The following is a 26764-nucleotide window of genomic DNA, read 5'->3' as shown; positions in this document are numbered from 1 at the left end:
ATCCCACCACTTTATGGGTCACAGGGTCTCCATCTTGGGTCCAGGAGCCGCTCCTACCTCCTCATCTGTGGGCTCATAATGTGGGGGCCCCCACTAGATTTGATCTCGTGGCAGGCTGGGACCCAACTTAGTTGTGCTGGCAGTCACCTGCAGGGCTGGTCCTTCCAGCCCTCAGCCCTCTGACTGAAGGGTTTGCTCTTTCCCTCCTTTCCTGCCTTCTTGCTTCTGGTGCTGGCGTGGGCTGCTCAAAGATTGATTTATTCATGAAAGGTCTTCGGTGATGGTCTGCTCCTGAATCATGTATCAAGGATGATAAAGTATTCTTCAAGGAAGGCAGTCCCATATATGCAGATATGGTGCTTGCTCGTGGGCATTGGAGTCCTTGTCGCCTAATCAGGAGTCAATCCCAATGAGATCCCACTTGCCCAGACCCATAGGGAATGTCTTACAGAGCAGGCTCACATTAGCCTCAAAGGGGTTGGCTCCCCCTTGGGGAGAAGGGCTGACTGCTCCCGATTCGTCACATGTAATACTGAAGAGGGAAGAGAGGAGGCAACAGGTGCAAGTTATTTTATGATTTTAAGTGTAAAGTGATCAATGGGAGGACAGGATGGGTTTGCTGAGCAGAGGATATTTTAGAGCTCAGATTGGGGTGGGCTAAAGAGGATAGTGAGTAGGGGATGGCGATGGGAACTGAGGCAAAGTGGGGCAGATAAGAGGGTTGATAAGGTGCCATTTGTGTGCTTTTAAAGGAGAAATAGGTAAAGTAAGCAATGGAGAGAATAGGGTAAAGTATAGGCTGGAGGGTCATGGAAAGTGTGTGGGTATGCAAACAGAGAGATTAGAAGGTCAGTATAGTAGAATAATTTAGTTGGTTCAGTAGTGAGAGCACACAGAGAGTCTTTGTAGTTATGGAGAAGGGTTGGTGAGCAAGCCTCGTGGACACATGGTAGCCTTCAGTTGTTGAGTGGCACTTCTGTGATCCATGGTTGAGTGCTGCAGAAATGTATATTGTGCTACACGTATAGGGTACCTCCCGAGTAAACCCCCAGGAAATATGGAACATTTTCCAGCAAAATACCACTGTTTAGTATACAACATGTCTTCCATTTCAGACAAAAATGTATCTACACTATTCATCAGACTGCTCTGAATTTCTTTTACCAAGGAAACACTTACTTGTGTAGTATGGAAATGCAATATCTTGCATCCTGACAGTCAGTGTGTATTCATTGCCCACTGCTATATTATTTGGGTCTTCAAAATTCAGATCTCCATTAAGCTGGAATAACATAAAAAGAGGACTTTTAGAAACACCATTATTTAGTTACAATTCAGACAGTGCACAAGAAAACCATCAGTTCACAAAGCCTACTCATGAAGCAGAAGAGCATATAGAGCTAATTGATTGCAGGGGACACAAACCTATAGCATTAGTGGCTGTGTGAAGGCATCATGAAAGAGACACAGACAACGAGATACAAGTTTGGTGTCCAAACTTTTATTAGCTAAAAAGCAGGGTTGGGAAAATGCCTAACTTGCCCTAAGCGAAGGTGTGATTTCCCTACCTAAATGAAACTAATGATAGTCTTAGTCAGGAATCCCAAAGCAAATGTCTGCCTGTGTCCAAAACCTATAGCTGCCCCATCTAACTGAATAAAATGTGTAGGGATGTCCGCATCAAATGAAGTGTTCCAAATAATAGCTCAGAGCTTCTTCCAGCACTCAAGTGGAAAAGGGTTTTCCCTTCCCCAGGATTCAAATAGTTCATTTTACAACAAAGAGGTTCCCTTCCCCAAGCTTTCAAGTCTTCCAATGTTTCAAAATAATACAATTCCTCTGGATAGTTAATGTTCCAACATAACACAGTTCCTTGGGATATTTCTTCGAGTTTGGTTACTTGTCATCAATTTATAAAGTTCAGCTCATCAATCTCAGTTCACATATGTTTCCTTTATTCAATCAATCTCAGTTCACATAGGCTTCCTTTAGTCAATCAGAATGTGGCTTTTCCTTAGGTGGGTGTATTCAGTCTAGGCGCAGTTGTCGGACTACATGGTCCACCCCATTACAAGTAACGCAATCGACGCACCTTACTTGGTTCTGTTTCATAGGTTTCTTGCCACAGTTTTAGCTTCACTATGTTGCTTGACTCTGGGTCCTGTCAAATGCCCTTGAAGCTTTGTCACAAATGGTCTTAACATTCACTTTATAGTAACTTTCCCTTTCAAGACCAACATTGGCTTGCCAGTACACTCTCCTGCAAGGAAACGCGGTTGCCGTAATAGTTCAGGTTGCACAATCCATCATAAACTTCACAGGATACTCCCCTGTTTGGAAACGTATTCTCTTGCATGTCTGGCTTTGCTACTATCTTAGTTCTCTTGCTCAAATATTCTTGGCTCTTGGCAATGCTTCATTTCCATTCACTTTTTCCTTACATTGAATTCAGATATCTAAAACCAAATGTCTCTTGCTTCAAAACCGCCCATCCACTATGTCTGGGGCTACCTTTTCACCCAGGTCGACTCACCAGCTTTCTTATGGTCGGATGTCCTTTTACAGCGTCTTTTCATAGACTTCTCCATTCACGGGCTGCTTGCGCTGGTTCCCTCTGGCGTTTGCCATTCTGCACGGCTTCCTCGCTTCCCCGCTGCTTTCTGCGGAGCTCTGGTCAGCTGCAGTCAGCGGTCTTGTACCTGTGAGCGTTCGGGAGCCTCTCCACTGGTCTCGATACCTTTGCTCTGTGCTGGACTACTTTCTCTGCTCAGCCTCACTGCCAACGAGCCCCCCCTCACTAGCTGCACTGGATCACGCTCCATAAACCTCCCAGCGGCTCGAGAAGGTGCCTTTTCACCGCCACAGCTTCTGCCCTGGAACTCTAGTTTGAGCTTGCTGCGCTTCTCCCACTTCTCTCAACTGAGCCGGTTCTAAAGTTCATGAGTGATAATGAGTCCAACAACTAGACCGCTCATTTTTCTTCTTCCAATCTTTATACTGTTTCAATTAGGCTTCCTTGTCTCAGTGCTAAAGTGGTGTGTGTTGGGAGAAGGTTGTCTAGAAAACTAGAGAAGGCATTGGTAATACCCTACAAAGAACCTGGGGAATATGAGGCTTATTGGAAAAGGGAAATGGAAGATACCATGTTTCACTCAAGGGTGCCTCATCCCTGCTCCCCAGCACTTTCTAAGCAAGCAGATAAAGGAGTGGGCATCACTTTAGGGTGCTGAATTGCAGAGCTCGGTCACTGTGAGAAGACTGTATATTTAATAAACATCCTGCCAAATGTCATCTTAAAAGCAATAATTCACTGCATGAAAGTAATAGAAGTTAGGTTAGAACGAAACCCCTATATGTTAATGTTAAAGGATATTTATACTGCACACTATCACCACCAGAGTGGTCCTCTGGCGGCTCTGAAAGATAAGAGGGAGGGGTTGCTTGTGGGGGAAAGCGGGACAAAAGTATAGCGAGGAACAAAGTGATGTACTGTTGGCAGCTTCAGTTCGGTTTGGCACTGTTCACTGAGCATGGGTGCAGTTCATGGATCAGTAGATTCCCATGAGCTGTTGTGCGAGTGGTTTTGTTGCGGTGTAGCGAATAGGGTGCGGATTGCTGCAGAAGGAAGTTGTTACTGTTTGTTTTGCATGTGAGAGGTCTATGCAGAGCAGTGAGTTGAGGTTTAGCAGTTGGGTTAGTGTGGCTTTTCCTTTTCTTGGTGCTTAGGGTGTTCAGTATTCACCTAGTCCCTCGCCCTGTTCTGCGCCAGTGGGCTTGTCTCTATGAGCCGTTAGGTGGTGTGAGGGTAGAAAAGGGGTGAGAAGTGTATGGTATTGTGTTGTTCGTAGGTCACCAGACGATGCCTGTTTTCACTTCCCTGGGGTTCTAGGGCTGGTACCCTCCCTCCGATTTGTTGGGGGAAGTGAAAGTCCCTTTCTCCTTTTGGGTTAAAAGGTGTATGGTATTAGGATCGTATGTTGATCTCCATGGGGTTGTCAGTCGTCGTCTCCCGGGGTTACTATGGCCGATTCCCTCCCTCCGAATTATATGTGGTCCCTGTCTGACTGGCTCCCTTCATGGCTTAGCGCTCTCTCGCTTGCAGTTAGGGAGTCTGTTCATAGTGCAGCCTGGAGTTGGGCAGTGGTTTGGGTGTGTATATGTCCTGGGTTCACTCCTTCCCTGGCTTCTGCCTTCCATGTGTGATCATTGTGGCCCATTTTATTTTCCATGCTGTCTTAGTGTTTCTATTTGTTCCCGTCCAATTGTGAGCTGAAGAGCCAGGTTTTTTAATTTTTTTTTTAAACTTTCATTTTATTATTTATAGCGGTAAGCAGAAAAACAAAATAAACATTGGAAACATATAGCTTTCGGAAAGGTATCTGGTTTCGGATGACATTAGTGCTTAGTTTCAACAACTTTAACAGAACAATCAAACTGAGGTCTGAAAAAGGAACAGTGGGGGGAGGGAGAAGGGGAGACAGGGAGCATAGGTTTACATAATAAGCTGTGTTGTGAACTAGTCTTTCTTGCTGCTTTGCCTTGGGGTAGGTGGGGAGAGCCATATTCTAGAGCTGGGAGTGTTTGCTGATCAGGAGGCAAGAGGAGGTTGGTGCTAGGCTCCGGTCCGGTCAACGGAAGTTTCTCTGCTTAGTCGGCGTCAAGTGATCAGGTCATTCCCTCTAACCAGCGCAGAGTTGGGGGCTGTCTTGCCACACCCGGGAATTGCTGCGTGTAGTCCAGGAAAGGGGCCCATGTTTGGTAGAATTTGCTTCTGTTGTCGAAGCGTACGGCTGTGATTTTTTTCGGCTGCCACTATCTCCCAGCATTTGGTCCACCACAATGGAATAGATGGGCCCTCGGGGTGTTTCCAGACTCTGGCGATCAATATTTTTGCCGCCGTTAGCAGATGCAGGCAGAGGTCGGCTGTGCGGCCGGACAAGGGGAATCGACCCTCGCCTGTAGATCCCAACAGGACTACCCCTGGGTCCCGCGGAATCGAAAGGCCTGTAATTAATTTGATTTGGTCAAGGACGCTCCTCCAGAATTGGGCTGCTTTGGGACAGGTCATAACAGATGGTATAATGTGTCTTTGTTTGCGCATCCTCTCCAGCAGTTCGGTGGGACGGAGGGGTTGCACCTGTTGAGGATTTCTGGGGTACGGTACCATCTATAACGCACCTGGAAGGCCCCTTCTTTATTGGTTACGCATTTGGAGCTTTTGTGGATGCGGGACCAGATAATGCCTCACCCTGCTGGATCGATCTCTCTTCCCATGTCCTTCTCCCAATTTCTCATATAAGGCTCCTTCTTGTTTGGGTCCGTTCTCTCCAGTAGTTTGTATAGGGTAGCCACTTTCCCTTTGGGGGGGGGTTGTCATGAGAGTGCTCCCCAGGGCTGATAGTTCTCTGCTTCCGCTTTGCCTAACCCCGTCACTTGATAGCCAGTGCCTGAGCTGGGCGTACCTGAACCTTTCCGTTTCCGGGACCTGGAATTTAGTCTTGCAGGCTTCAAAGGTCAGTGGAGTGCCATTTTCGAAGAAGTCCGCAATGACACACAATCCACCAGCTTTCCACTTGTCGAAGCTGTTTGGGGAGACACCGGGAGAGAAATCCGGGTTGTCCCAGATGAGGGTGAGAGGGCCTATCGTGGTTCTGCGGTTCCATTGGCGGGCTGCTTTCTTCTAGCTTGATACTGTATTTGTGGTCGCCGTCAGCGGTTCTACGCCGTTGGTGTGGTCGGGGCTTCTCCTGTGTGGTAAGCTTTCTATTGGTGACTGGCACCAGTTGTCTTCTAGGGTTAGCCAGCGGGGCCAGGGGTCCTGCAGTTTCCATGCGAAGCCGTGAGAGAGCTGGGCTGCGAGGCAGTATCTACTGATGTCCGGGACCTCTAGACCACCCGCTGCAGTGCTTCAAAGCATGATGCGTCTTGGTATTCGTGGCTTTTTGCCTTCCCAGACATACTTTAGAAGGTCTGCCTGTAGCTTTTGGATGGCATTTTTTGGAATCACGACTGGAAGGGCCAGACAGTGGTATAGTAGTCTTGGGATTAAGTTCATTTTCACCGCGGTAATCCTTCCAAACCACGAGATTTCCTGTTTTTGCCATCTGGTTAAGTCTTTTCGGAATTCTGCAAGAAGTGGGCGGAAGTTTATTCTGTAGATCCTTTCGGTTTTAGCTGGCATTAGGACTCCCAGGTAGGCGAGATGTTGCTTAACCCATGGGATCGGGTATTTGGCTGCTAAGTGGGCCTTGCTTTTCTCTTGCACGTTGAGGCCCATTACTGTGTATTTTGAGAAATTAACCTGGAAACCCGCTGCTTCTTCGAACTTTTGTAACTCTTGCCATATTGCTGGCATGGACTCCTCCGGATGAGAGGCTGTTAAGAGTACGTCGTCTGCGTAGAGGGCGACTTTGTAGGATTCTCCGCCGACGGAGAGACCGTGGATCGCTATGTTAGCTCTTATTCTATCTGCGAAGGGTTCCATAGAGAGCGCAAATACGAGGGGAGATAGGGGGCAGCCTTGCCTGGTGCCTCTTGTGATAGTGATCCTCTCAGACTTGATCCCGTTCACTCTGAGATGAAGAGCCAGGTTTTAAGTGATTTTCAGAATTTTAAGTGTGTTACGTATTTCTTTCACAAGAGTGTTCCATGTGTTGGCAGCCAGATGGGAGAATGAGGATCCTCAAGTTCTTTTCTGGTGTATGGTCTTGGTTCCAGGCGGATGTCATTGCTTGATCTGAGGTTTCATGTCGGCAGGCAGATGGTCATCTTCTTTTGTAGGAATTCTGCTCCTTCACCATGAATAGCTCTGTGCGTAATGCACATCGTTTTGAATGCAATTGGCTGCTTGAGCGCTGGGGTGATGTGGTCTCTTTGTGATAGTTTGAGGAGTCTAGCTGCTGTGTTTTGGATACGTTGTAGTTTCTTCAGTAGATGTTCCGGCATTTCGAGGTAAAGGCTGTTGGCATAGTCTATCCTGGAGATTAGTGTGATGATGGTCAGTGTTTTAGGAGTGAATGAGCGGAATGGTAGGATTCTCTTATGCAATTACATCAGTCTCAGGCCTTATAAGACTAGTGTAGCAGTAACATTCATTTTACTGAGAGTTCTTTTAGCGAGAGCCCCAACCTTAACATCCATACTATATTTTGTACCCTATATGTTGGAAAATGCTTCAGTAACCAATATTTTCAGTAAAGAAAAATACATAAGCACAGCAGGTAATTGTTATGAATATTGCTTTAAGGTGCATTGTGGGAGAAATAATTCTGAATTCAGGGATAACACCTATATCTCCTTCTGGTTATATGGCACTGTCTTCACACTTGAAAATGCAGATCTCGAGGGTATCACAGAAGAAGCCAAAGAACCAGAAAACTCTACAAACCCGAGCCAGTCTACATGGATTCCAACCTCTGGCTATCGTATCACACAAACTTTGGCAACTGTAGGAATGCATGCGTGCCCTACACTGCAGTACGTACTCGATGTACACACTTTCCAGTCGTTTCATATTGACATTGTAATACCTATAGAGTGTTTGTCACAAAAACCGTTTCTGAATAACAATATAGTGCACACACCTCAATTGCAATGGGCACTTTGAAATCCTAAAAAGTACTTTACGCACATCAAACGATGCCATGAGGGACTCTCAAGCCCAGCCACACCGCTGAACTCTCAGTTGACGATAACACTCACAGACAGAACTACGCTTCACGTCTCTCCTGATGAAGGCCACCACAATAACGTGCTCGAATAAAGCCCCCGTTGGCTGAAACACTACAGTGTCGATGATCCGTGACAACTGTTTAACCCCTGTTATATGTTTATATATAGTGTTGAGTACACTGTCTGTTAAATACCCCTGGACTAAAAGTAGTCCTGGGTAGCACTTTCTCAAGTTCTGTTTTACCTAATTGTTGTATCCACTTGTGCACCTTGTTGGGAACTTTACCTCCACAATCCAGAGGTTGGTACACAGTTGTACCCCCCATTGTTAGAATACCAAACCTGTCCGTGCCACTTTCGTGCTTATCGAATGTAATGTAACTACCTAAACACTGTGTGTGAAAAAATTGTTTTGTGATTAAATATATTTTTCCAAAACTCTATAGCTGTATGGTGATCTCACATCCTGGTTCCTTTGATATTCATGTAGGTCAGAAGGAGACAGACTGTCATTTTCAACGAGTGGTTTACTAAAATAATAAGAAAATGGCGTATCTATCTCTATTCTATGGGTTTCCCGACCGAACAAAACTAGTGTGCTTGTCGTCAGTAGTGAAGTCCCAAAAGTAAACAGCCTGTCCCCCCCCCAATCTCAAAATGAATCTATTCTGGCCCTACCACGAAGGAAAAACAACAAAGGTCCAGGAGAACGACTCCCTTCTCCTGGATAGGCTGTTTGGCCCTAATAGGTTATTTTCAAATAGTTATTGGCTATTTCTTGGATTAATTCCTTTAGTTCTTCTCTGGGCCTTAAACGCCCTCCTGGCGGCCCCTTTCCTTTTGTAGATAAACTTTTTGTCCTCGCTGTGTTTGGGCGTTCACCTCTTTGGATTGCACCTTCTTGAAGTGTCTCTGTAAGGTTCCTTTTCCTCTATACATTTGAGCAACCCAAATGTCCATTCTCTGGGTCTTGAGTCTCTGTATTCTTTTGGTTCCTAATCTCCTCATTAACATGTTTTACACAAATCTTCTCTGGGCTGCTAACGGACGCACGCTTTGGACTGAATCAGGTATTCCAAACCACTGTGAGGGTTTCGTTCTTCAATTTCTGTCTTGCAATGCTTAGCGAGACAGGTTCCAGTATAACTCTTACTTCGGGTTATTCTGTTACTTAATGATATTTTTCCCCCCCACTGGGACGAGTATGCCGGGTCTCGTAATTATTCTCACTCTTATAACCACTGATTGTGTTACTGTGACGTGTAGGCTGCATGTGTCTATACGCCTTTCCGGGTCTCCCACCTCTGCCGTTAACTTCTTGTTCACAGGGCTAGCATCACTGGATTTCTCTTTGGGATGGCTCTCTGCATTGGAACAGCTTCTGTAGTCGCGCTGACTCTTCTTGGTTCTTCGGTGTGGCGCTGCATAGCCATGGCTATAGCAGTCTCAGCAGAGGCGTAGACAGGGTAGGGCCTGAGTGGGAAAGGCCCATCCAAAATCTGTAAATTCCCACTCAGCAGCGCTGTGTGGGCATTTATATATGTTAATGTCACTGCGGTGGGCCCAACTACATTAGCTTCAGGCCCGACTTGCTAAACAATCCTGCTACGCCTCTGAGCCTCATCGTTGTTTCTGGACTGGACAGTCAACCTTTTCCAGGTCGTGCCACCACTCAATCAGTTTGTCCTCTTCTCCGCGTTCTCTTCCCCTGCACAACACAGTTCTCCGTTTTCTCTGTGACACTTTGGTACCCCCACTGGCCAGTTCCTCAAGACGACAATCTCTCAGTGCTCGGCAGCTCCTAGCTCTTCCCAGGTTTAAACGTCCCAAGCTTCACACTCCACCTTGAGCCCCTCTTCCATTCTAATATCCAAATTCTGGGTCCTACCCAGCGTAACATCCAAGTCCTTTCTCTCTCTCATGAGTAATCTGCCTTACTCGTCTAGGCTTCTTCATCAGAGTTTGGTTGACTCTGGACCATGGAGCGAACTGTATTGCTTGCTCATTTTTCTTCTTTGTCTCAGCGGTTTTGGCAGAGATTTCTTCAAGATGAATGTTAGGGCTAATATTACAATAATAAACAGTGCCTTGCTCAGATGGACTTCTCTGAAGCATGGATGTTGTTGATGGGTCACAATAGAGGATTTCATGGAGTTCCTTGTCGGAATGGTAGTCCTTATCCCCAAGAGGTGAGTCTCTCCCTATGATGTCCTGCTTACCACCACCCCTAGGGGGAATGTTGCTTAGCAGGCCCACCTCCCTAGCCTCACAAGGAAAGGCTCCCCTCTGGGGAGAAGTGACGAAACACTGATTTGTCATAATGCACTCTGGAGAAAACACGGTTTGTGGCATGTGCTCCATTCCACCATGATTTGAAGAGCAGATTGTGGGAAGGCCTAGCAACTAGCTAATGAGGCTTAGCAGCGGAAGACACCATGTACCTTAAACATATTGGGGGGGGGGGAGTGTGTGAGTGTGTGAGTGTGTGAGTGTGTGAGTGTGTGAGTGTGTGTGTGTGTGTGTGTGTGTGGTCAGAACCCATGTGGCACCATGCAATTATATATATATTCCAACTTCAAATGTGGTACAGCGCTTATTAAGTGTGTCTATATTCTCTATTTTCTGCTGACAGTAGTGGTTGGATTATGTTCCAGGACACCAACTAGTGGTTTGCAGATTCATTTGTAATCAACAAAACAGATTATTTTTCATTGATGTGTGATTGTGTGGATTATGCACTCTGGAGTTTGATTTGATTACAGGTTCTACTATAGCATGAATTCCGACTCATCCCTAGGTTTAATAGAGGTAGATGATGGGTGGAAGAAAGGTAGTTGATGCTCTGCATTCCACATGGCTTTTCCGTAAAGAAAATAGTTTACAATATTTTCACTGTGACAACTTGGTCTCACTTGGATTTTACATAAACGGCAATAAATAGCATCAGCTCTTACATTCCCAACATTCTCCTTAGCATAAAATTACATTGATTGATTAAAATTAAACAAGTAGGCCTTGATCCCCCTGTGGCGCCTTTAGCTTTCCATTCCCTGCACCCTCTATTTTAAATGCAAATTAACTAACCAAAAGAATTAAAGCAACAAACCATTATTGTTCCAGAACCAGCTGGAACCATGTTAAATCGCTGATTAGTTCCAAGACCAGCAAGACCAGTAAAATTGAACAGGTTATTTGGGGCCTCCACATCAATATCTTTGCACTTTCCAGCGTCCCGAGCATCAAATATGAGCGCCCCGACGGCTTCGGTTTCTGGTATAGATACACTATAAAAAGTCACAGAGGCATCTGGTCAATTTAGCACAAGAATATTGTAAAGATTTAATTATCTTGATGCATGCTTTAAAATAAAATATAACTATTCAATACCTTTCTAAGAACAGCCATGCAATGCATCAATATGTTCGCTATCCACAGCCAAAATTCCAAGCAAAGGATGTCAGGCTTGGTGTTTCACAAAACTTTATTTAGCCACTCATATAACCTCTCCATATTACCCTTGGCTATAGGATGATCCTGAAGAAGTAGGCTGTAAGGCACGTGTTGAATGGCATGGTATAGGGTAAAAACAGAATTTAAGATGGGATATAAAAGCACAAGGCCCGTTGGGCTTGATCAGAAGTGATCTTTGCTGATGCATGTTAATGAGAGAAACACAAATCTGTATACTTACTCCACATTAATATTTTCACCTTGTTAACAGGATTAGTAATGTAGACCACTTCTGTGATGTCGTCACCAACTCCTGTGTCACGTGGAGAGGAACACGGGGCAACGGGAAGGGGAGGGGAGAGATGTGTTTAAGCTCAGGCAGTTCCTGAGAAGTGTTCATTCAATAAAGACGTGTTTGATCGAGCCTCCCTGCGTCCGTCTCTCATTTGAGAGAGATCACCGATTGGCGAGACGGGGCATGTTGTAGGCTCATCCACATCTTCACACTGGCGACGAGGCGGATGAATCTATGCCACGACAATTACCATTCCGGCGTTATCGTGCTCGACTCATCAAGTGTCGGACGAGCGGCAGGCTGCGGCTCTGCCAAGGCGCAATGGTAAAGGTAAGGCGGATGGGAGAGAGAAGGCTCCCCGCCAGCCACAATCTTCGTCAGGATTCCGGGTGGGGTACTACGAGTACCCACCAACGGCAACGAACACCCTGCAGGTGGAGCGCGTCAGCTCCCTGCATTCCGGACGGATCATCCCCGTCAACGGCGTTGGCCCTGGAAAGGCAGCGGCGGGTGGAGCGCACCGGCTCCCCACATGCATTGGATCCTCACGTGGAGGTAGGCCGTCACTCCCGTACTCCTGCCAATGACGGAAACGTGTTGGTGAAGCGTATCGGCTCCCCACAGTTTCCCACCAAAAATAGTAACGGCACAAGTGGGTGGAGCGCAATAGCTCCCCACAGTTTTCCCGCCAAAATAGCAACGGCCCAAGTGGGTGGAACGCATCGGCTCCCCACGCCTCTTTAATATCAACACATCGCAAGTACCTGCGCAGGCTGCAGCCAAAAGGGTGGGGCAAGGCGGCTCTCCACTCGCCTACCGCAACAAATTGTAAGTGCATCCCAGCGAAACATTTGTCATGCCGGATGATTCATCGGAGGAATCACTAACCGTACAGCTAACACCTGCCCGAGTAGCCCGCACAAGCATGACGGACAGCCTCATATCACAGCTACCCCCCAATTTTTATCTGAGTGACACCAGCACATTGGGGCCCAGGTGGAAGAAATGGTTAAGGGACTTTGAAGTATGTCTCAAAGCAGTAGGCCCCCTGGAGGATGAAAGGAAACAAAGCTTACTCACTCACGCCATAGGGTCAAATGTGAGAGACATTCTAGATGAACTTCCCAAAGACAACAGACACCTACACCAACCTCAAAACGACTCTCACCGACTATTTCACGCCGCACACCAATGTGGACTATGAACGGCACATCTTCCACACCACAAAACAGTTGAAAGGTGAGACAATGGATGCCTTTGTCATGAGACTAAGAGTAAAAATGAAACACTGTGACTTCAACAAATATTCAAATGAGGAGGCGCTTCGCTCCCAAATCATAGTGGGGTGTGAAAGCGGTGATTTCAGGTGACGACTATTGCAAAAGCCACGGAGCCTTGAAGAGATCCTATGCCTGGCCCGATCAGAGGCGGCATTGACAGCACAAGTGGAAGGTCTTGATGGCATCACCATCACCCACGGGAAGCATGAGTGTATACACAAACTTGAAAACACCTCAAAAGGGAACACAGATCCATTCTGTTATCGTTGTGGGCATGAATACCCACATGAGGGCGCATGCCCCGCCATGGGTCAAATTTGCTCTGCATGTGGGGGGAAAACCATTACAAGGCTGTATGCTTCATATATCGCAGCAAAATGCGGGGTAGTGGAAGAAACAGACATTCGACACCAGAAAGAGAGTCGAGACGTCCAAGCCCCAGTCGCGACTCGCACCACCAGAATGACTCGACATGCCGCAGAAGCAGGGAAGAACCATCAGACCGAATCAACCAAGAGCAACACAGGAATGGAGAAACAACAAGCCCGCATCCTCAGGGCGAAGGAGGCGTCCTCAGAGATACGTCAGATGCTTGGTGGAACAGTCACAGTCGGACAGTGTCTCCAGCGCCTCTTCAGAGGACAACCCTAGGAACGAAATGAAACCAAGAAAATGAGAACCACGGGTGAAAGGCTACCTATATGCACTAGGGAACACCACCGCGAAAGAGAACAGCCCCACGCTCATAATACAAGTCAACAAAGTGGCTGCCGAATTTCTGGTGGACACGGGAGCCACGGTCAATGTGGTCAGTGAGGAGGTATACAACAATATACCAAATGCACCACGTCTGCAGCCAGCCAGAACGTTCATTTTTCCATACGGCTCCAAGACACCCCTAGCGTGCAAAGGCTTCTTCATGACATCATGTAGATACAAAAATCACACAAAAGAAATACCCATGCACGTTCTAGAAGCCGCCACAGACAGTGGATGCATTATTAGCTACAAAGCTGCCGTCGACATGGGACTAATACATGTTCCGTACAGTCTCATGATGCACAAACATTTGGATCCCACGGCAAACATTGACCAAGTTTTCCCTGCGCTGTTCAAAGGACTAGGAAAATTGAAGGACAGACAGATTGAACTACACAGACAAAAACGTCCCGCCCGTGGCACAGCACTATCGGGGAATTCCCATCAACATACAGAAGCAGGTAGGAAATGAACTGATCAAACTTCTAGAGGCAGACATAACTAAACCCGCAAAAGGCTCCACTCCGTGGGTGTCCCCCATAGTACCCGTGCCAAAGAAAGACTCTTCAGACATCCGCATTTGTGTGGACATGCAAAGGCCAAACGAAGCAGTTTTGAGAGAACGTCATCAATCTCCCAGAATCACGGATATGGTACATCTGCTTAACGGACCCACTGTCTTTTCGAAACTGGATCTCAATAAAGGGTACAATCAATTAGAACTCCACAAAAGATCCAGGTATATCACCACATTTGCTACTCACTTGGGTCTCTATAGATAGAAGAGACTCAGCTTCGGAGTCTCTTCAGCCGCGGAAATGTTTCAGTCAGAAATCCATAACATCATCAAACATGTGCCAAATTGTCTAAACTATAGCGAGGACATCTTAGTGTTCGGGCAAACTCAAGAACAGCATGATGGTACACTCATGCGGGTGTGCCTGGCACTGGAGGAAGCGCACCTCACTCTTAACAAAGACAAATGCGAATTTAGGAAGACAACACTAAGATTCTTCAGGCACATCTTCTCTGAAAGTGGAATGACACCGGATCACGAGAAGGTCAGTGCCCTCACAAACACCACACCACCAAGTTCTGTCACCGATCTGCGATCATTTCTAGGCCTAGCAAGCTATTGCACAAGGTACATAAAGGACTTTGCATCGGTCAGTGCACCCCCGAGAGCCCTCACCAAAACCAACGCAGAATTCAGGTGGTCAGACGAGTGCCAACAAGCATTCCAAGTCATCAAAAATCGCATCGCGGATGCCAAGAACATGGCGTATTTCGATCCACGGCGGCACACAGAACTAATCGTGGATGCAAGCCCAGTTGGACTTGTGGCCATCTTAACTCAACTTGATCGCAAGGATGGTCAAGCTATAAATGTAGTATCCTATGCAAGTCGCAGCTTATCAAAAACTGAGCAAGCTTACTCACAAGCTGAAAAGGAAGGTTTGGCTGTGGTTTGGGCATGTGAGCACTTCCATCTATTTCTATATGGGAAACCTTTCACAATAGTCACAGACCACCAGGCGCTACTGTTCAGTTACGGCAACCCTCAGGCCAAAATGCCTCCTAGGATAGCTCGCTGGGCCTTAAGACTGCAGGACTACCACTTTCACATCGTTCATCGACCGGGGAAAGAACAAAATCCAGCGGACTTCCTTTCGCGTCACCCCACTCAAGATTGCAGCCCAGACCCATCCATAGCAGACCAATACATAATGTATGCAGTCCAAGAAAATGCCCCGCAAGGTTTGGACATGGGACAAATCACCAGAGAATCCAACACAGACAGGCAATACAGATCATCATGAGATGCCTTGAGACGGGTCGGTAGAAGCATGCAAAGCAACTCAAGGAGAATGTTGGAAATGAAACCAATCAAGACATCACATGCTTACTGGCTCTAAAAGAGGACCTCGCCAAAACAGAGGAAGGATTGCTACTTAAGGGAACCAAATTAGTAATTCCCCGGACCCTGAGAAAAAAAGTCCTTGAGCTTGCACACGAAGGACACCGAGGGATAATGTCTACAAAAAGGATGTTGCAGCAAAGAGTATGGTTCCCTCAATTGGATACCCAGGTGGAAGAACTGCTCAAGAACTTCCCCACTTGTGTGGTCCTTAACCCTCAGACCAGGCTAGAACCGCTAAGAATGACTGAATTACCTGAAGGGACCTGGGAAGAAATTGCAGTAGATCACTATGGCCCTCTGGAAGGAGGCGAATACAACCTTGTAGCCATTGATGAATATTCGAGATTCCCTGACGTGCAAATCGTACCATCCACGGCGGCGCATCATACCATCCCTGCGCTGGATCTGATGTTTGCCACATATGGCATTCCAAAAGTATTAAAATCAGACAATGGGCCACCGTTTATGGGACAAGACTTCAGAAACTTCGCAGAATACATGGGTTTCCATCACCGCAAGGTAACACCGTTGTGGCCCCAAGCAAATGGTACGGTTGAACGATTCATGGGCAACATTAATCGCGCCACGCAGATACCTCACCTGGCTGGAGAATCAGTGGAAAAACTACTGTGTCAATTAATGAGGGACTATCGCAACACCCCACACAGTACCACAGGCAAATCACCATCGGAAGTCATGTTCGGAAGAAATGTAAGAATCAGACTACCTCACATAGGTCTGGAAGAGGAAATGTACAAAGGTGACGCCGAAATAAGACAGCAGGATGCGTCACGGAAAAGGGACATGAAAGAAACGGCTGACAAGAGAAGAAGAGCCGAAGAGAATGTTTTAGAACCAGGAGACATCGTCCTCGCGAGACAGCCACAAAACCGCAAGAACATGGGGCTTTCAACGAAGAACCCCTCACCATAACCCAAAGAAAAGGGTCCCTCATTACGGCTGAAGGCAGAACCCGTGTCATGACAAGAAACAGCTCTCACTTCAGAAGACTGCGAGGGATCATACCCCTAATTGAGCCTTGCACACCAAGAGATGCATGGGAAAGAGATGCACCTTACGAAGGAGACATGGAAGATTCTGGCACAGATGAGCCACGTTGGCCATCGCAGGAAGTGAGTGAGAGAAATTTTTTATTTATTTTTTTTTTATTTTACTTGTGTATAATCAAAGAAAATGATTTTTACAAGAAGTTGATGGTTATAGTAGATGAAAATCAAAAGAAAATCAAAAGAAAGGTTCGCCAAGTTAAGACCCAGTGACTCAGCTGCACAGTAGTTTTTTAGAAGTAGCAGAAAACCATCAGTTAAACATCCATGGTCTGCAGGCCACTAGCTATGCCGCCAATTTTAATGAAGGCTGCTTCTAATATTTTGGCCGTGACAACCGCCCAACGAGACTTCTCGCCAGATATTAAGCGGCACCACCATGTGTGCTCGTCGATCAAGACCGAGTCTGACCGAAGCGGAGACAGAAATGGGGCGCGAATGTCGTCCAAAGCCGGGCAGGTTAGGAGCAGGTGGCGGATGTTCTCCACAGAGTCAGGGTCTTCACACAGTCTGCAAGTAGTTGAACTGGTCTGCAGTCTTCTTCCCAAGGTTTCGCGGGTGTGGAGCAGATTTAAACGAGCCCTTAGAAAAGTTGAGCGCAGTTTTTTATCTGGAAATCGCAGACAGTACGTCATAGGAGATTTCAGTTTATTGTAGGTTGGAGGAAGATGGTTTAAGCACTTGATGGAAGCTGCTTTGTCCACAGTGGTGATCCAGTCCTGCAGTTTTAGTTTTTCACTTACTCTTTGTGGGTTCGTTATCAGGTCAGTAAGTGAGCATTGCAGGCCTTCCAATTTGGTTTTTTGAAGATCCACCCACTTTTGGACCGACTTGGTGGTGGTTGATTCAAGTTCCTGCCCAATTGTTTTAAAATTGGGAGACTGTCTTTAATTAAGGTTTTCCGGAATAGGGCAAGAGCAGCCCCACTGACAGTGGCGCCTAGAGACAAAAGGCCCAGATCTCGTCTGATTGCTTCTATGGGAATAGCGTTCGGCAGACCTAAAAGGGACTTCCATATGTAGGCCTCTAGTTTACGCCATAGTTGGGGCGGTATGGTGAACATGGCATCCATGCCGTAGGTCAGAGAGGGTACCATTTTACCCTTGTAGAAATTGATGGCCGGCATTAATGAAAATTTGCCAAACTTCCTGTCGAGTGCTCGTAATTGGGAAGTCAGTTGCCTTGTTTTGGACCAGAGGTATTGCTGCATTTTGATTTCATGTGGCGACCCGTCTAAGAGCACACCTAGATATTTAAATTGTTGAACCACTTCGATTCTGGTTTTGCAAACTGACCAAGACCCGGTGGTTTTTGGCGGGTGGCGTGAAGAGGACAGGATCATGATTTTAGTTTTGGTCTGGTTTATTTGAAGATTGTTGGTGGTCATGTAGGTTGCCAGATTGTCCAGCTGCCTTTGGAGGCCGATCGGAGTTTGGTCAAACAGGATCATATCGTCGGCATATAAGAGGCGAGACAGAGGGAGATTGCCAAACTTTGGGGGGAAGCAGCGCACCAACGCTTCCGAATCTTTGAAGTCCCCCAAAAAAGCCACGAAAAGTGCCGGAGCTAGAGGACAGCCTTGTTTGACACCTCTGAACGTCTGAATATTTCTGGACAGGGCCCCCTGTCTGTTTAGACGGACGTTAAGAGAGGTATTGGTGTGCAGGGCTATTATAGGGTGTAATATGGACGGTGGACAGTTCCAGTTTGCCAGCTTTCTCCATAGTCTAGGTCGGTCCACTTTGTCGAACGCCTGAGAAAGGTCGATAAAAGTCACGTACACCGCAGGAGATCCCTGTTTTATTTTGGCTTTTAGAATTGAAAGTATGAAGATGTTCACTGTGGTGCTACCGTTTTTCTTGAAGCCTAGAGTTGGTAAGGATCGCTGCAGGGAGCTGTTTTCTCCCAGCGGTGGAAATGATCTAAAAGAAGGGCGGCAAATATTTTCCCCATTATGTCCAATAGGGCAATCGGACGGTAGTTTTCCGGTGCTTCTCTGGTTCCACGTTTGAAAATAGGGATGATGATTGCTTTGCACCATGATGATGGGATCTGTCTGGTAGATCTGCAGTGGTCGAACAGAATGCTCATAAAGGCAGCCCATTCCGCGTGGTGCTTTTTTAGATCTATGTTCGACAGGCCGTCCGGGCCTGGGGCTCTGGAAGATTTTAACTTTTGGATGGCAGTACTTATGGTTGATGTTAGAGAAAGGTCGATCCAGGGTGCTCCGGTGGTGACAAAGGACGGATTCGTATCTCGCGCTAAGTTGGCGAATAGATCAGTGTAGAACGTGACCCAAACTTGTTCTGGGACAGAATTACTCATGTTATAGGTTGTGGATCCTTGCGAGGCGTTTACCAAGTCCCAGAAATCTGCCGTTTTTTTGCGTGTAGAACTTTCATCATAGCTTCTGCGTCTTGTTGGTATAAAACAGCACGACGTGTCCTGATCCATGATTTGTAGTCTTTTTTTTCAGATCTCCAGCGGTCCCATGCCTCTTCGGTATTGGTGGTCTTTGCACGTCTTCTGAGATTTCTCAGGCCGTTTTTTTTCCCCGCAGTTTCCAGGTCATACTGGTGGGTGCAAGATTTGGGGGTGGATAGACCCACTGCCGGGTGACTCGTATATTTTAAGAGCATGGGATAGTAGTCCGGCCTGGACGATGGCACGGAAGGTTGGTCGATCCCAAATTCAGCCACGTACTGATCGGTGATAGCTCTAATGTTGGTCCGGGTCAGTCGCAGGTGTGATTGTTTGGGATTTGTTTCAATCGATGGTAAATAGGAAGTTGAATTCCTCGCTAAGGAGCTCCAAGAAGTGGTGAGCATGTTATGGTCGTTGGCGGCCGTTTTAACCACCTTAAAGTCTTGAATTGCAGCACACAAAGCTTGAGACGCAAAAATATAATCCAGTGTGGCTGTCAGTCGGCCCCTCTCCCAGGTCGGGAGAAGCGTCTGCCCTTCGCGGATCCAGGCAACGTTGTGTAGGTTCCGGGATGCCATGAGGGTCATCCATGCTTGTCCTCTGTGCTCTGCTTCAGTTGCGTCGGATGATTTTTTTCGGTCTGTCTTCTGCTGGCTGCACTTCGCATTGAGATCACCGCATACCAGTATGAAGGGAGTGTTCCATTCAATAAGGATCTCATCCAGGACCTCTGCCATATTTTGGCAGAAAAGTTGCGTTGTGGTTCTTTGCGGATTCCAGTACGTGGTGATCACAGCGAGTGGTGAGGATGAAGGTTGCTTTGACCGACGATTTAGAGGTCCCGAAGCAGGGTTCCAATCAATTAGGACTGCCAATATCCCGTATGAACTAGCTGTGGTCCTGAGCATTTTTAGATTTTGGTCTGACCGTACACCGATGAGCAGACCCGCTGAGGGGCGGCCTAGAAGCCCTTTTGTCGCCGGCGAAATCACAATGTCATACCCGTCCATGGAGGGTGTATCTTGGAGCCAAGTTTCTTGTAGACAGAAGATGTCAAAATGGCCCAGGTCAGAGGTATTAGGGTCAGTCAGATGGGCGTGACCTCTGGTATTCCAGGAGGCCAGTGACAAGAGTTTGTCGCATAGGTGGTCATCGGCTTCCTTGGGTAATTGCTATCTGAGGCGGTAGGATGATAGAGCCCCTTTTACCCAGTCCCAAGGGCCAGTTTGAGTGAGAGAAATAGCGGGAGGCCGCAAAGGACTCGAAGAAAACCCCATCGTCTCATTGAGGAGATGCCATGATCCCGAACTTTATGTTTAGTATCGGGGGGGGGGTGATGTTGTCACCAACTCCTGTGTCACGTGGAGAGGAACACGGGGCAACAGGAAGGGGAGGGGCGAGATGTGTTTAAGCTCAGGCAGTTTCTGAGAAGTGTTCATTTAATAAAGACATGTTTGATCGAGCCTCCCTGCGTCCGTCCCTCATTTGAGAGAGATCACTGATTGGCGAGACGGGGCATGTTGTAGGCTCATCCACATCTTCAACTGTGAAATGTTAAGGGGGGTCCCCATTGATATGCCTCTTAGCCCCTGCCAACTAACAAGGACAGCTTCAAAACACAATTATGTTGCACTCTCTCTGCAGCTGCAATTTCTACTCACCAGCAACACTTATGACCCTGGGAGCACAATGCATTAATTAAAAGTACAATGTAGAGGAGTAGGTAGACGTTATCCTGCTGGTTCCTGCCCCCTCACCACCATCATATCGGAACAGTCGGAGAAAAGCAATAAATGGGACCCCCTGCATTGTTCCCATACCGCATCGAGTGTATGAAAGATGGTATGCACTCAGACAGCCATACAGAATGTATTTTCTCACTGAAAGTGTGGAAGGATGGCACATGGAAGAAAGTGCTATGGAAGAATGTCACCTGCCAAGATGTCAAAAATATGTCAATGAATCTCATGGATGTACGTTAAAGTGAAATCTGACAAGGACAAAGTGATGTCATAAAGAAGAGATATGAACCTATGTTGAAATGATATGAAAATACTTCGAAGTAACGATGTAACCAAAGCACTAAGAATAACATGTACCTGAAGCTAAAGTAATCATGAATCTAAATATGATGAAGTAATTTACTGACCAATAACTGTAAATACGCAGTAAATCATGGTAGAAAGAAAATGAACAGACGCTTGCTATAGAGGGACATATAACGTGACAAAGACGGCCATTGAAATGGATGCTGGCTCACGTTGAACTTAACCAAGCTACATCATCAAAGCTGTGGAGCTCCGAGGATGAGGAAGTGACTGACTCCGCCTATGTGATGTCAACTCTACACACAGATCTGTCACGCTGGAAAAGGAGGGGCTTCCTCCGCACAGACGGCACTCCGGTGCAACATGCAGCCCTACTGGCTAGGCTTATAGAAGCATTGAATCTCAAATTGACCATAGCAGTCCAAGAATACTCAGCGCATTCTAACAAACAGGCTTAATTTCCTGAGGAAACGAAACCACAGACAGAGGCCAAAAAAGCAGCCTATTATCCACCCACATCTAGTTTGGAAAGAGAAGATGTTAAACACATGACAGGACGATGCATGTTAGTAAAGGAGGGCTTGAACATGCTGTATTGTCCAGTTAATTGAAATACAAGGTTGAGCTCCACAAGAAGAGCAGGATTTATGGTGAAAGCGGGGTGTTCTTTATCCCCCACTGAGGCAATTTGGAGGCACTGGAAAGCCAGTTATGCCTCTAGCATTATTTAGCGCTGGAGCAGCTTCACTAACCAGCACACATGATGTAAGAAAGTCTAGCTGCAACAATTGCAGAAGAATGGTTCTCACCCAATCTACTAGAGCATGTGACACAGTTCACTATGAATTGCATAGTGTGCCAGAAATGTACTGCAGGGCACACTTTGCGTAGAGCAAGAGGAGCAATCCCTAGACCCATGTCCCATCTCAGCATCTACAGATTTATGCAGATATGCTACAGACATGCAACGGCTACAGACATGCAACGGCTACAGACATATGCTGGTCGTAGTATGTCCTTTTTCTAGATGGATAGAGGCAGGTCAATGCACACACTCTGATGCCCCGTGCGCTGCCAAGTTCCGTGTGCACGAGGTGTTCCCAAGGTCGGGGGTGTGCAAGGTTTTGCGGTCTGACAATGGACCGCATTTTGTAAATGAGTTGTTTGAACAGATAGTTCTTTTATTAGGTGTAAAACACCATTTTGTTCCGCTTATCACTCACAGACAAATGGCGTCTCTGAGAAATTAAACAGATTGTTAAAGTCGTGCATAGCCAAGTTAAAAGTCACTTTGGAAAAGGGATGGCTACATTCAATCAGATATTTATAATGTGCACCATCACCGAAGGCATCATGGCGCAGCACAGATACTAGGAGAGAGAGGTCAGTTAAGCAAACAAATGGGATTTTAGTCTGCATTTAAACAGCTCAAACTTTTGGTGCGCCGTAAAGCCACCAGCAGCGTGTTTCGGAGTTTTGGGCAACCAATGAAAAATGCTCTGCTTCCCACTCGTTCTTTGAGATAGCTAGGTATCTTCAATATCCCTGCATCCATAGATCTAAGCGAGCGCCCCGGGCAGTAGCGTTGTAGTTTATCCTGAATAGCCAGACAACCATTCGCATTCAAAGCCCACTAGATAATACATAGGGTTTTAAACTTGATTTGCACTGAAATAGGTAGCCAGTGCAGGGATTGTCGCACTGCCGTGACATGATGGCCATAAGGAATGCCCCTGACCATGCAAACCGCTGCATTTTGCAAGACCTGTAGACAGTGAAGTATTATCAGAAATCCGAAGGTGTCTCACCCGCTAGTCCCCGGGGATCTGTCATCCAGGTGGCCAAGACACGGCCATCGCTTTTGGGTCCAGTTCCTGGGGGTGGACCAGTGCAGGAGGATCACCTGGATGAGGGGTCTTCGGGGAGTGGAAGTGGGGCACCAGATGGTGAGATGTGGTATCCCCTTCCCTGTATCACCTGTCCCCCATCCTACCAGGTAGGATACCCAGGAACTCAAACTCCCCTTTTCCCGACACAAACCCTTTCTCATGGACAGTTCACTGTGAGCGACAATGGACTAACACCTGAGCTGTATACCTTACATGTCCCAATACAATGGTGGGGCAAGGTCAGGCAATTACTGATCATTACACACACCTGACTTCCATCACACTTCCCCACATGGATAAAAGGCGCAGCACGAAAGCACACTCGGAGCGAGGAAAAGCCCATGAGTAAACAGCAGTTCCAAGATGGTAGTTTAATACATGGAGAAAGACTGCAAGACCAGAGAAGCGCCATTAACCTTTAAAGACCATTACTTTCACAAACCTTGGAAAGTAAGAAGCCTAAGATCGGGAACTAAAGCTAAACAAACCTGCACTGTGCATCGAAGGTACCCATAGCTCTCCCATGTCGATAACCAAGGCAGGGGGAAAGATTACCGGTGTGATACTGTCTCCTACAACAAAGCAGCACCAGTAAAGAAAGCACAGCCGGTGAGTCAGAGAGACTGATACAAAACCAGCTTCTGTTTGAACCAAGGTTGCAAGTGGCAACATTGTATGAAGAAAGCTAAAGAGGACAGTGTGTGAAACACATGTGACGAGCGACGCAAATATAATTGGAAGCCAAAGAAGTGAATGAACTTTGGGAGGCCAAGCGAGATGCCATTTACAGAGTGGTCCGGCGCCACGTGGGTGCTCATTCCACGGTCTCTGTTAGGTATCCAACTGAATGGCAACTGTATTGTAAAACGGAAGTTTGTATCAAAGTGGTCCTGCAATGGGTCGAGCTAAATCCTGTGCACATTTGAAAGTCTTCGATAAACCAAGGTGAACTACAATTGGTCCGAGCCCGGCTGAGGGAGACTAATTGGTAAAGGGGAAGGATCTGAGCCCGGCTGAGGGGGATCCGGGGTGAACCGTGGTTCACCCGAGAAAACAAATTCTCTGAACTTTGTAAGAAGTGGGATCTGAGGTCAGAAGAGGTTGATCCGCAGTAACGATTGTAAATTAACAGGGATCTAAGCTCGGCTGAAGCACCCACATTAAATACTTATAAGAAGAAAATAACTATCTTAGTTTTTGTACATCGGGCCCTCTGAATCAAGAAACTTTGATGAGAAAAGAGACTTGGGCACAGAAGGCCCCGTTGCTGGAAATAGAACTATATCCTTGTGCGAAGAAGCCAGAGCGTGTGCTTTGCTCGAGTGAACCGCCTTGCCTCGTGCTAAAAACGTGGGGAAGGGAGGACAACGGCACGGACATCCTGACATATCATTTTGTGAATACTTTTCTTTTTCATGAACATTACCCCACACCATTTGTAAATTAACGGTAAAGATTGGCAATAGTTTTTTTTAGTATAGGCCCTTTTATTTTGACAAGACTCCACTAGGACTGCATTATTATTTGATGGTCGTAGCTTGTTCCCATCTGTAGATTTAGGTTTAGATAGGTGTTCATCACACCCTTGTGAAAGTTCAATAAACACCCTTGAACTCTGGACACTTGTGTCTGTCTTACTGTCAATACCATGCCCTCCTTACAGTATGCAGGGTGGGCAAGGTAAATAAAGTTGCAATAATCAATGCTGCCATTAAAGCAAGCTGCAACCACCTGAGCGTGGAGATCCTCAGGGATAAAAGGAAGGACTTTGAGCTGCTTCAGTTCAAGGAAACGTAGCCCACAGATACTATTGATCTGGCTCTCCATAGCTAAAGAGGAATATAATATTAAACCCAGATTCCTGAACACACGCACTGTGACTGGCAGCGAGCCCAGCGACAATAGCCAAATATCTGAGGTCCAGCTATCGGAAGCCTCACGAGACCGATGCAAACTTCAGTATTCTCGCTGATGGGCCTTAGCCAATTGGTTTCCTTTCAGCCCTTGACAGCATCAAGGCACAGCCTCAGCTGGGCAGCAGTCCTTGCCTGGCCCAGGTCCATGTAGGTATCATCTGCATAGGAGAATAGCTGGAACTCAAAAGACTGACTAAGCGCAACCAGGGGCTGGATGTACACATTGAAAAGCAGCGGGACAGGGCTGAGCCCTGTGGAACCCCGCAATTCATAGCTGCTGGTGGTGACCTATAAGGTGGGGGAGAGAAACCATTTGTACACAGGAGGTCAAGAAGCACGAAACCAGTCCAATACTGACCTTGACATTCCTGAGCACTGCAACCGGGATACAAGGATCCCATGATCGACAGTATCAAAGGCGGCAGAGGGGTCCAATAAAATAAGACCTGCCTTATCGCCTCTATCCTTGATCATGTTGAGATCATCCAATACCGCAACCAGGACCAACGCTGTCCCCATCAAGGGGTGAAAGCCCATTTGACATGGATCTAAAGCATTCTGTCCTTCCAGAAAGGGTCTTAACTTGCATTGCTTGCCCCTGGTCTTGCATGCCCTGAGAAATCAGCCTGGTTCAGATCATCATCTAACTCCTCATGAGTTGGTGACTGGACGATGCATGAGAACCCCATTAACTCCTCCAACTTGGGTAAGAACGGATGCCCACAGTGTAGCGAAGGCATTAGGCGACGAGATGCATGATTATCTAACTGTAATGATTACAAGTGTTTCTTTCATGTCTCAACAGATCAAGAACAGAAAGGAGGGGTAAAAAAGAAGTGACAAAGACATCAATCTCGTGAAACAGAGGATTTGCTGAAACCTCCGAAATTATATCCAGGTGACCAGGTGCTAGTGCACAAATGTATACTCTCCTGGAGTACACCCACTGCTGTTAAATTAAAGGTGCGAAGAGCGTGCTACATCTACATGACAACAAACCCTATAAAGGCAAAACATCAACCCCTCCTGAAGATATCCACAGTGAAGCAAGAGAAATAGATCCGCATATGCAGACCCATCCAAACGAAGCAAGAGAAGAGGTTTCCCCGCATGCAGACTCCTCGCCTGATGGCTAGAAATGAGAACAAGGAAAATTAAGTGCACAGAAGCAATATAGTTTAGGGTCCAGCATTTCTCAAAATTTGACAAGGAGAAAATAGACTTGCAGCTACATTGGAATTCTTTTTAGACAGGCTTAAAAGAACAATGTGAGAAGAGTCCAAGATTTGAAGAAGAAAGAAGAGTATCTACCATCGTTTACGATACCTATTATTACACTAGTATTTTTTCCTACATATTGCAGACTTATCCAGCCCTAATACAAAGGGGAATATATATTATCACATTTTTGGAAGACCAAGAATAACTGTATTGTCTGGAGAGTGATAATTGCGATAATACTCCCGGTTTTTATATAAATGTGATTAAAAAGGAGATACAAATGTGCATACTAAAGTGAACTCAAAATGGAGAGGCTTCAACATTTCAGAGATTCATTGCCATCCAGAAAGTCAATAGGTTTTCATGGAATATTGATGATATCAGTGGGTATTATTTGTGTTTTTCTCCTTATTATGGCAATTCGAAGTGTGGCAAAAGGTAGTACAGATATGAAAGGTATTAATGAAACATCTATTATCGTCCCCAATAAAAGGTATAGACAGCTTTTACAATATAACTAGGAAGTTATTTCGAATTAGAAAGGATGTTGAGGAGGACCACGAAGATATAAATACATATCTTGATAATTCGGCTCATTTAAAAAATAACCTATGATATCAGCACATGAAGGAAGTGGGAGAGAGAACATCAGATGAAACTTGCTATGTCTGTTCCTTAATGCCGATGCCACAAAAGCAGCAAGGACATTTGTTGCCAAAGAGATGGCTGAACATGACGCAATGTGTCTCGGTCATCTAGCATTGTATACAACCAGAGGGTAATTCGAAGGAAAATGGGCAACTTTACAATGGTGATCAAAAGG

General features: G+C 46.4%; 1 protein-coding gene across 1 annotated transcript in view; it reads right to left on the bottom strand.

The window, feature by feature from the left end:
- Positions 1–26764, bottom strand: part of CDHR3 (cadherin related family member 3) — a 642490-nt gene that overhangs the window by 403202 nt on the left and 212524 nt on the right. The window contains exons 9-10 of the mRNA XM_069630086.1: positions 10778–10955; positions 1180–1282 (exon numbers count right to left, since the gene is read on the bottom strand). Of these exons, the coding sequence (XP_069486187.1) occupies positions 1180–1282; positions 10778–10955 (281 nt within the window). The remainder of the gene's footprint in view (positions 1–1179; positions 1283–10777; positions 10956–26764) is intronic.

Source organism: Ambystoma mexicanum, chromosome 12 (assembly GCF_040938575.1).
Source record: "Ambystoma mexicanum isolate Mex_15411 chromosome 12, UKY_AmexF1_1, whole genome shotgun sequence".
NCBI classification, from domain to species: domain Eukaryota; kingdom Metazoa; phylum Chordata; class Amphibia; order Caudata; family Ambystomatidae; genus Ambystoma; species Ambystoma mexicanum.
The sequence above is the reverse complement of the archived record's forward strand: the minus strand, read 5'-3'. Positions and strand labels throughout refer to the sequence as shown.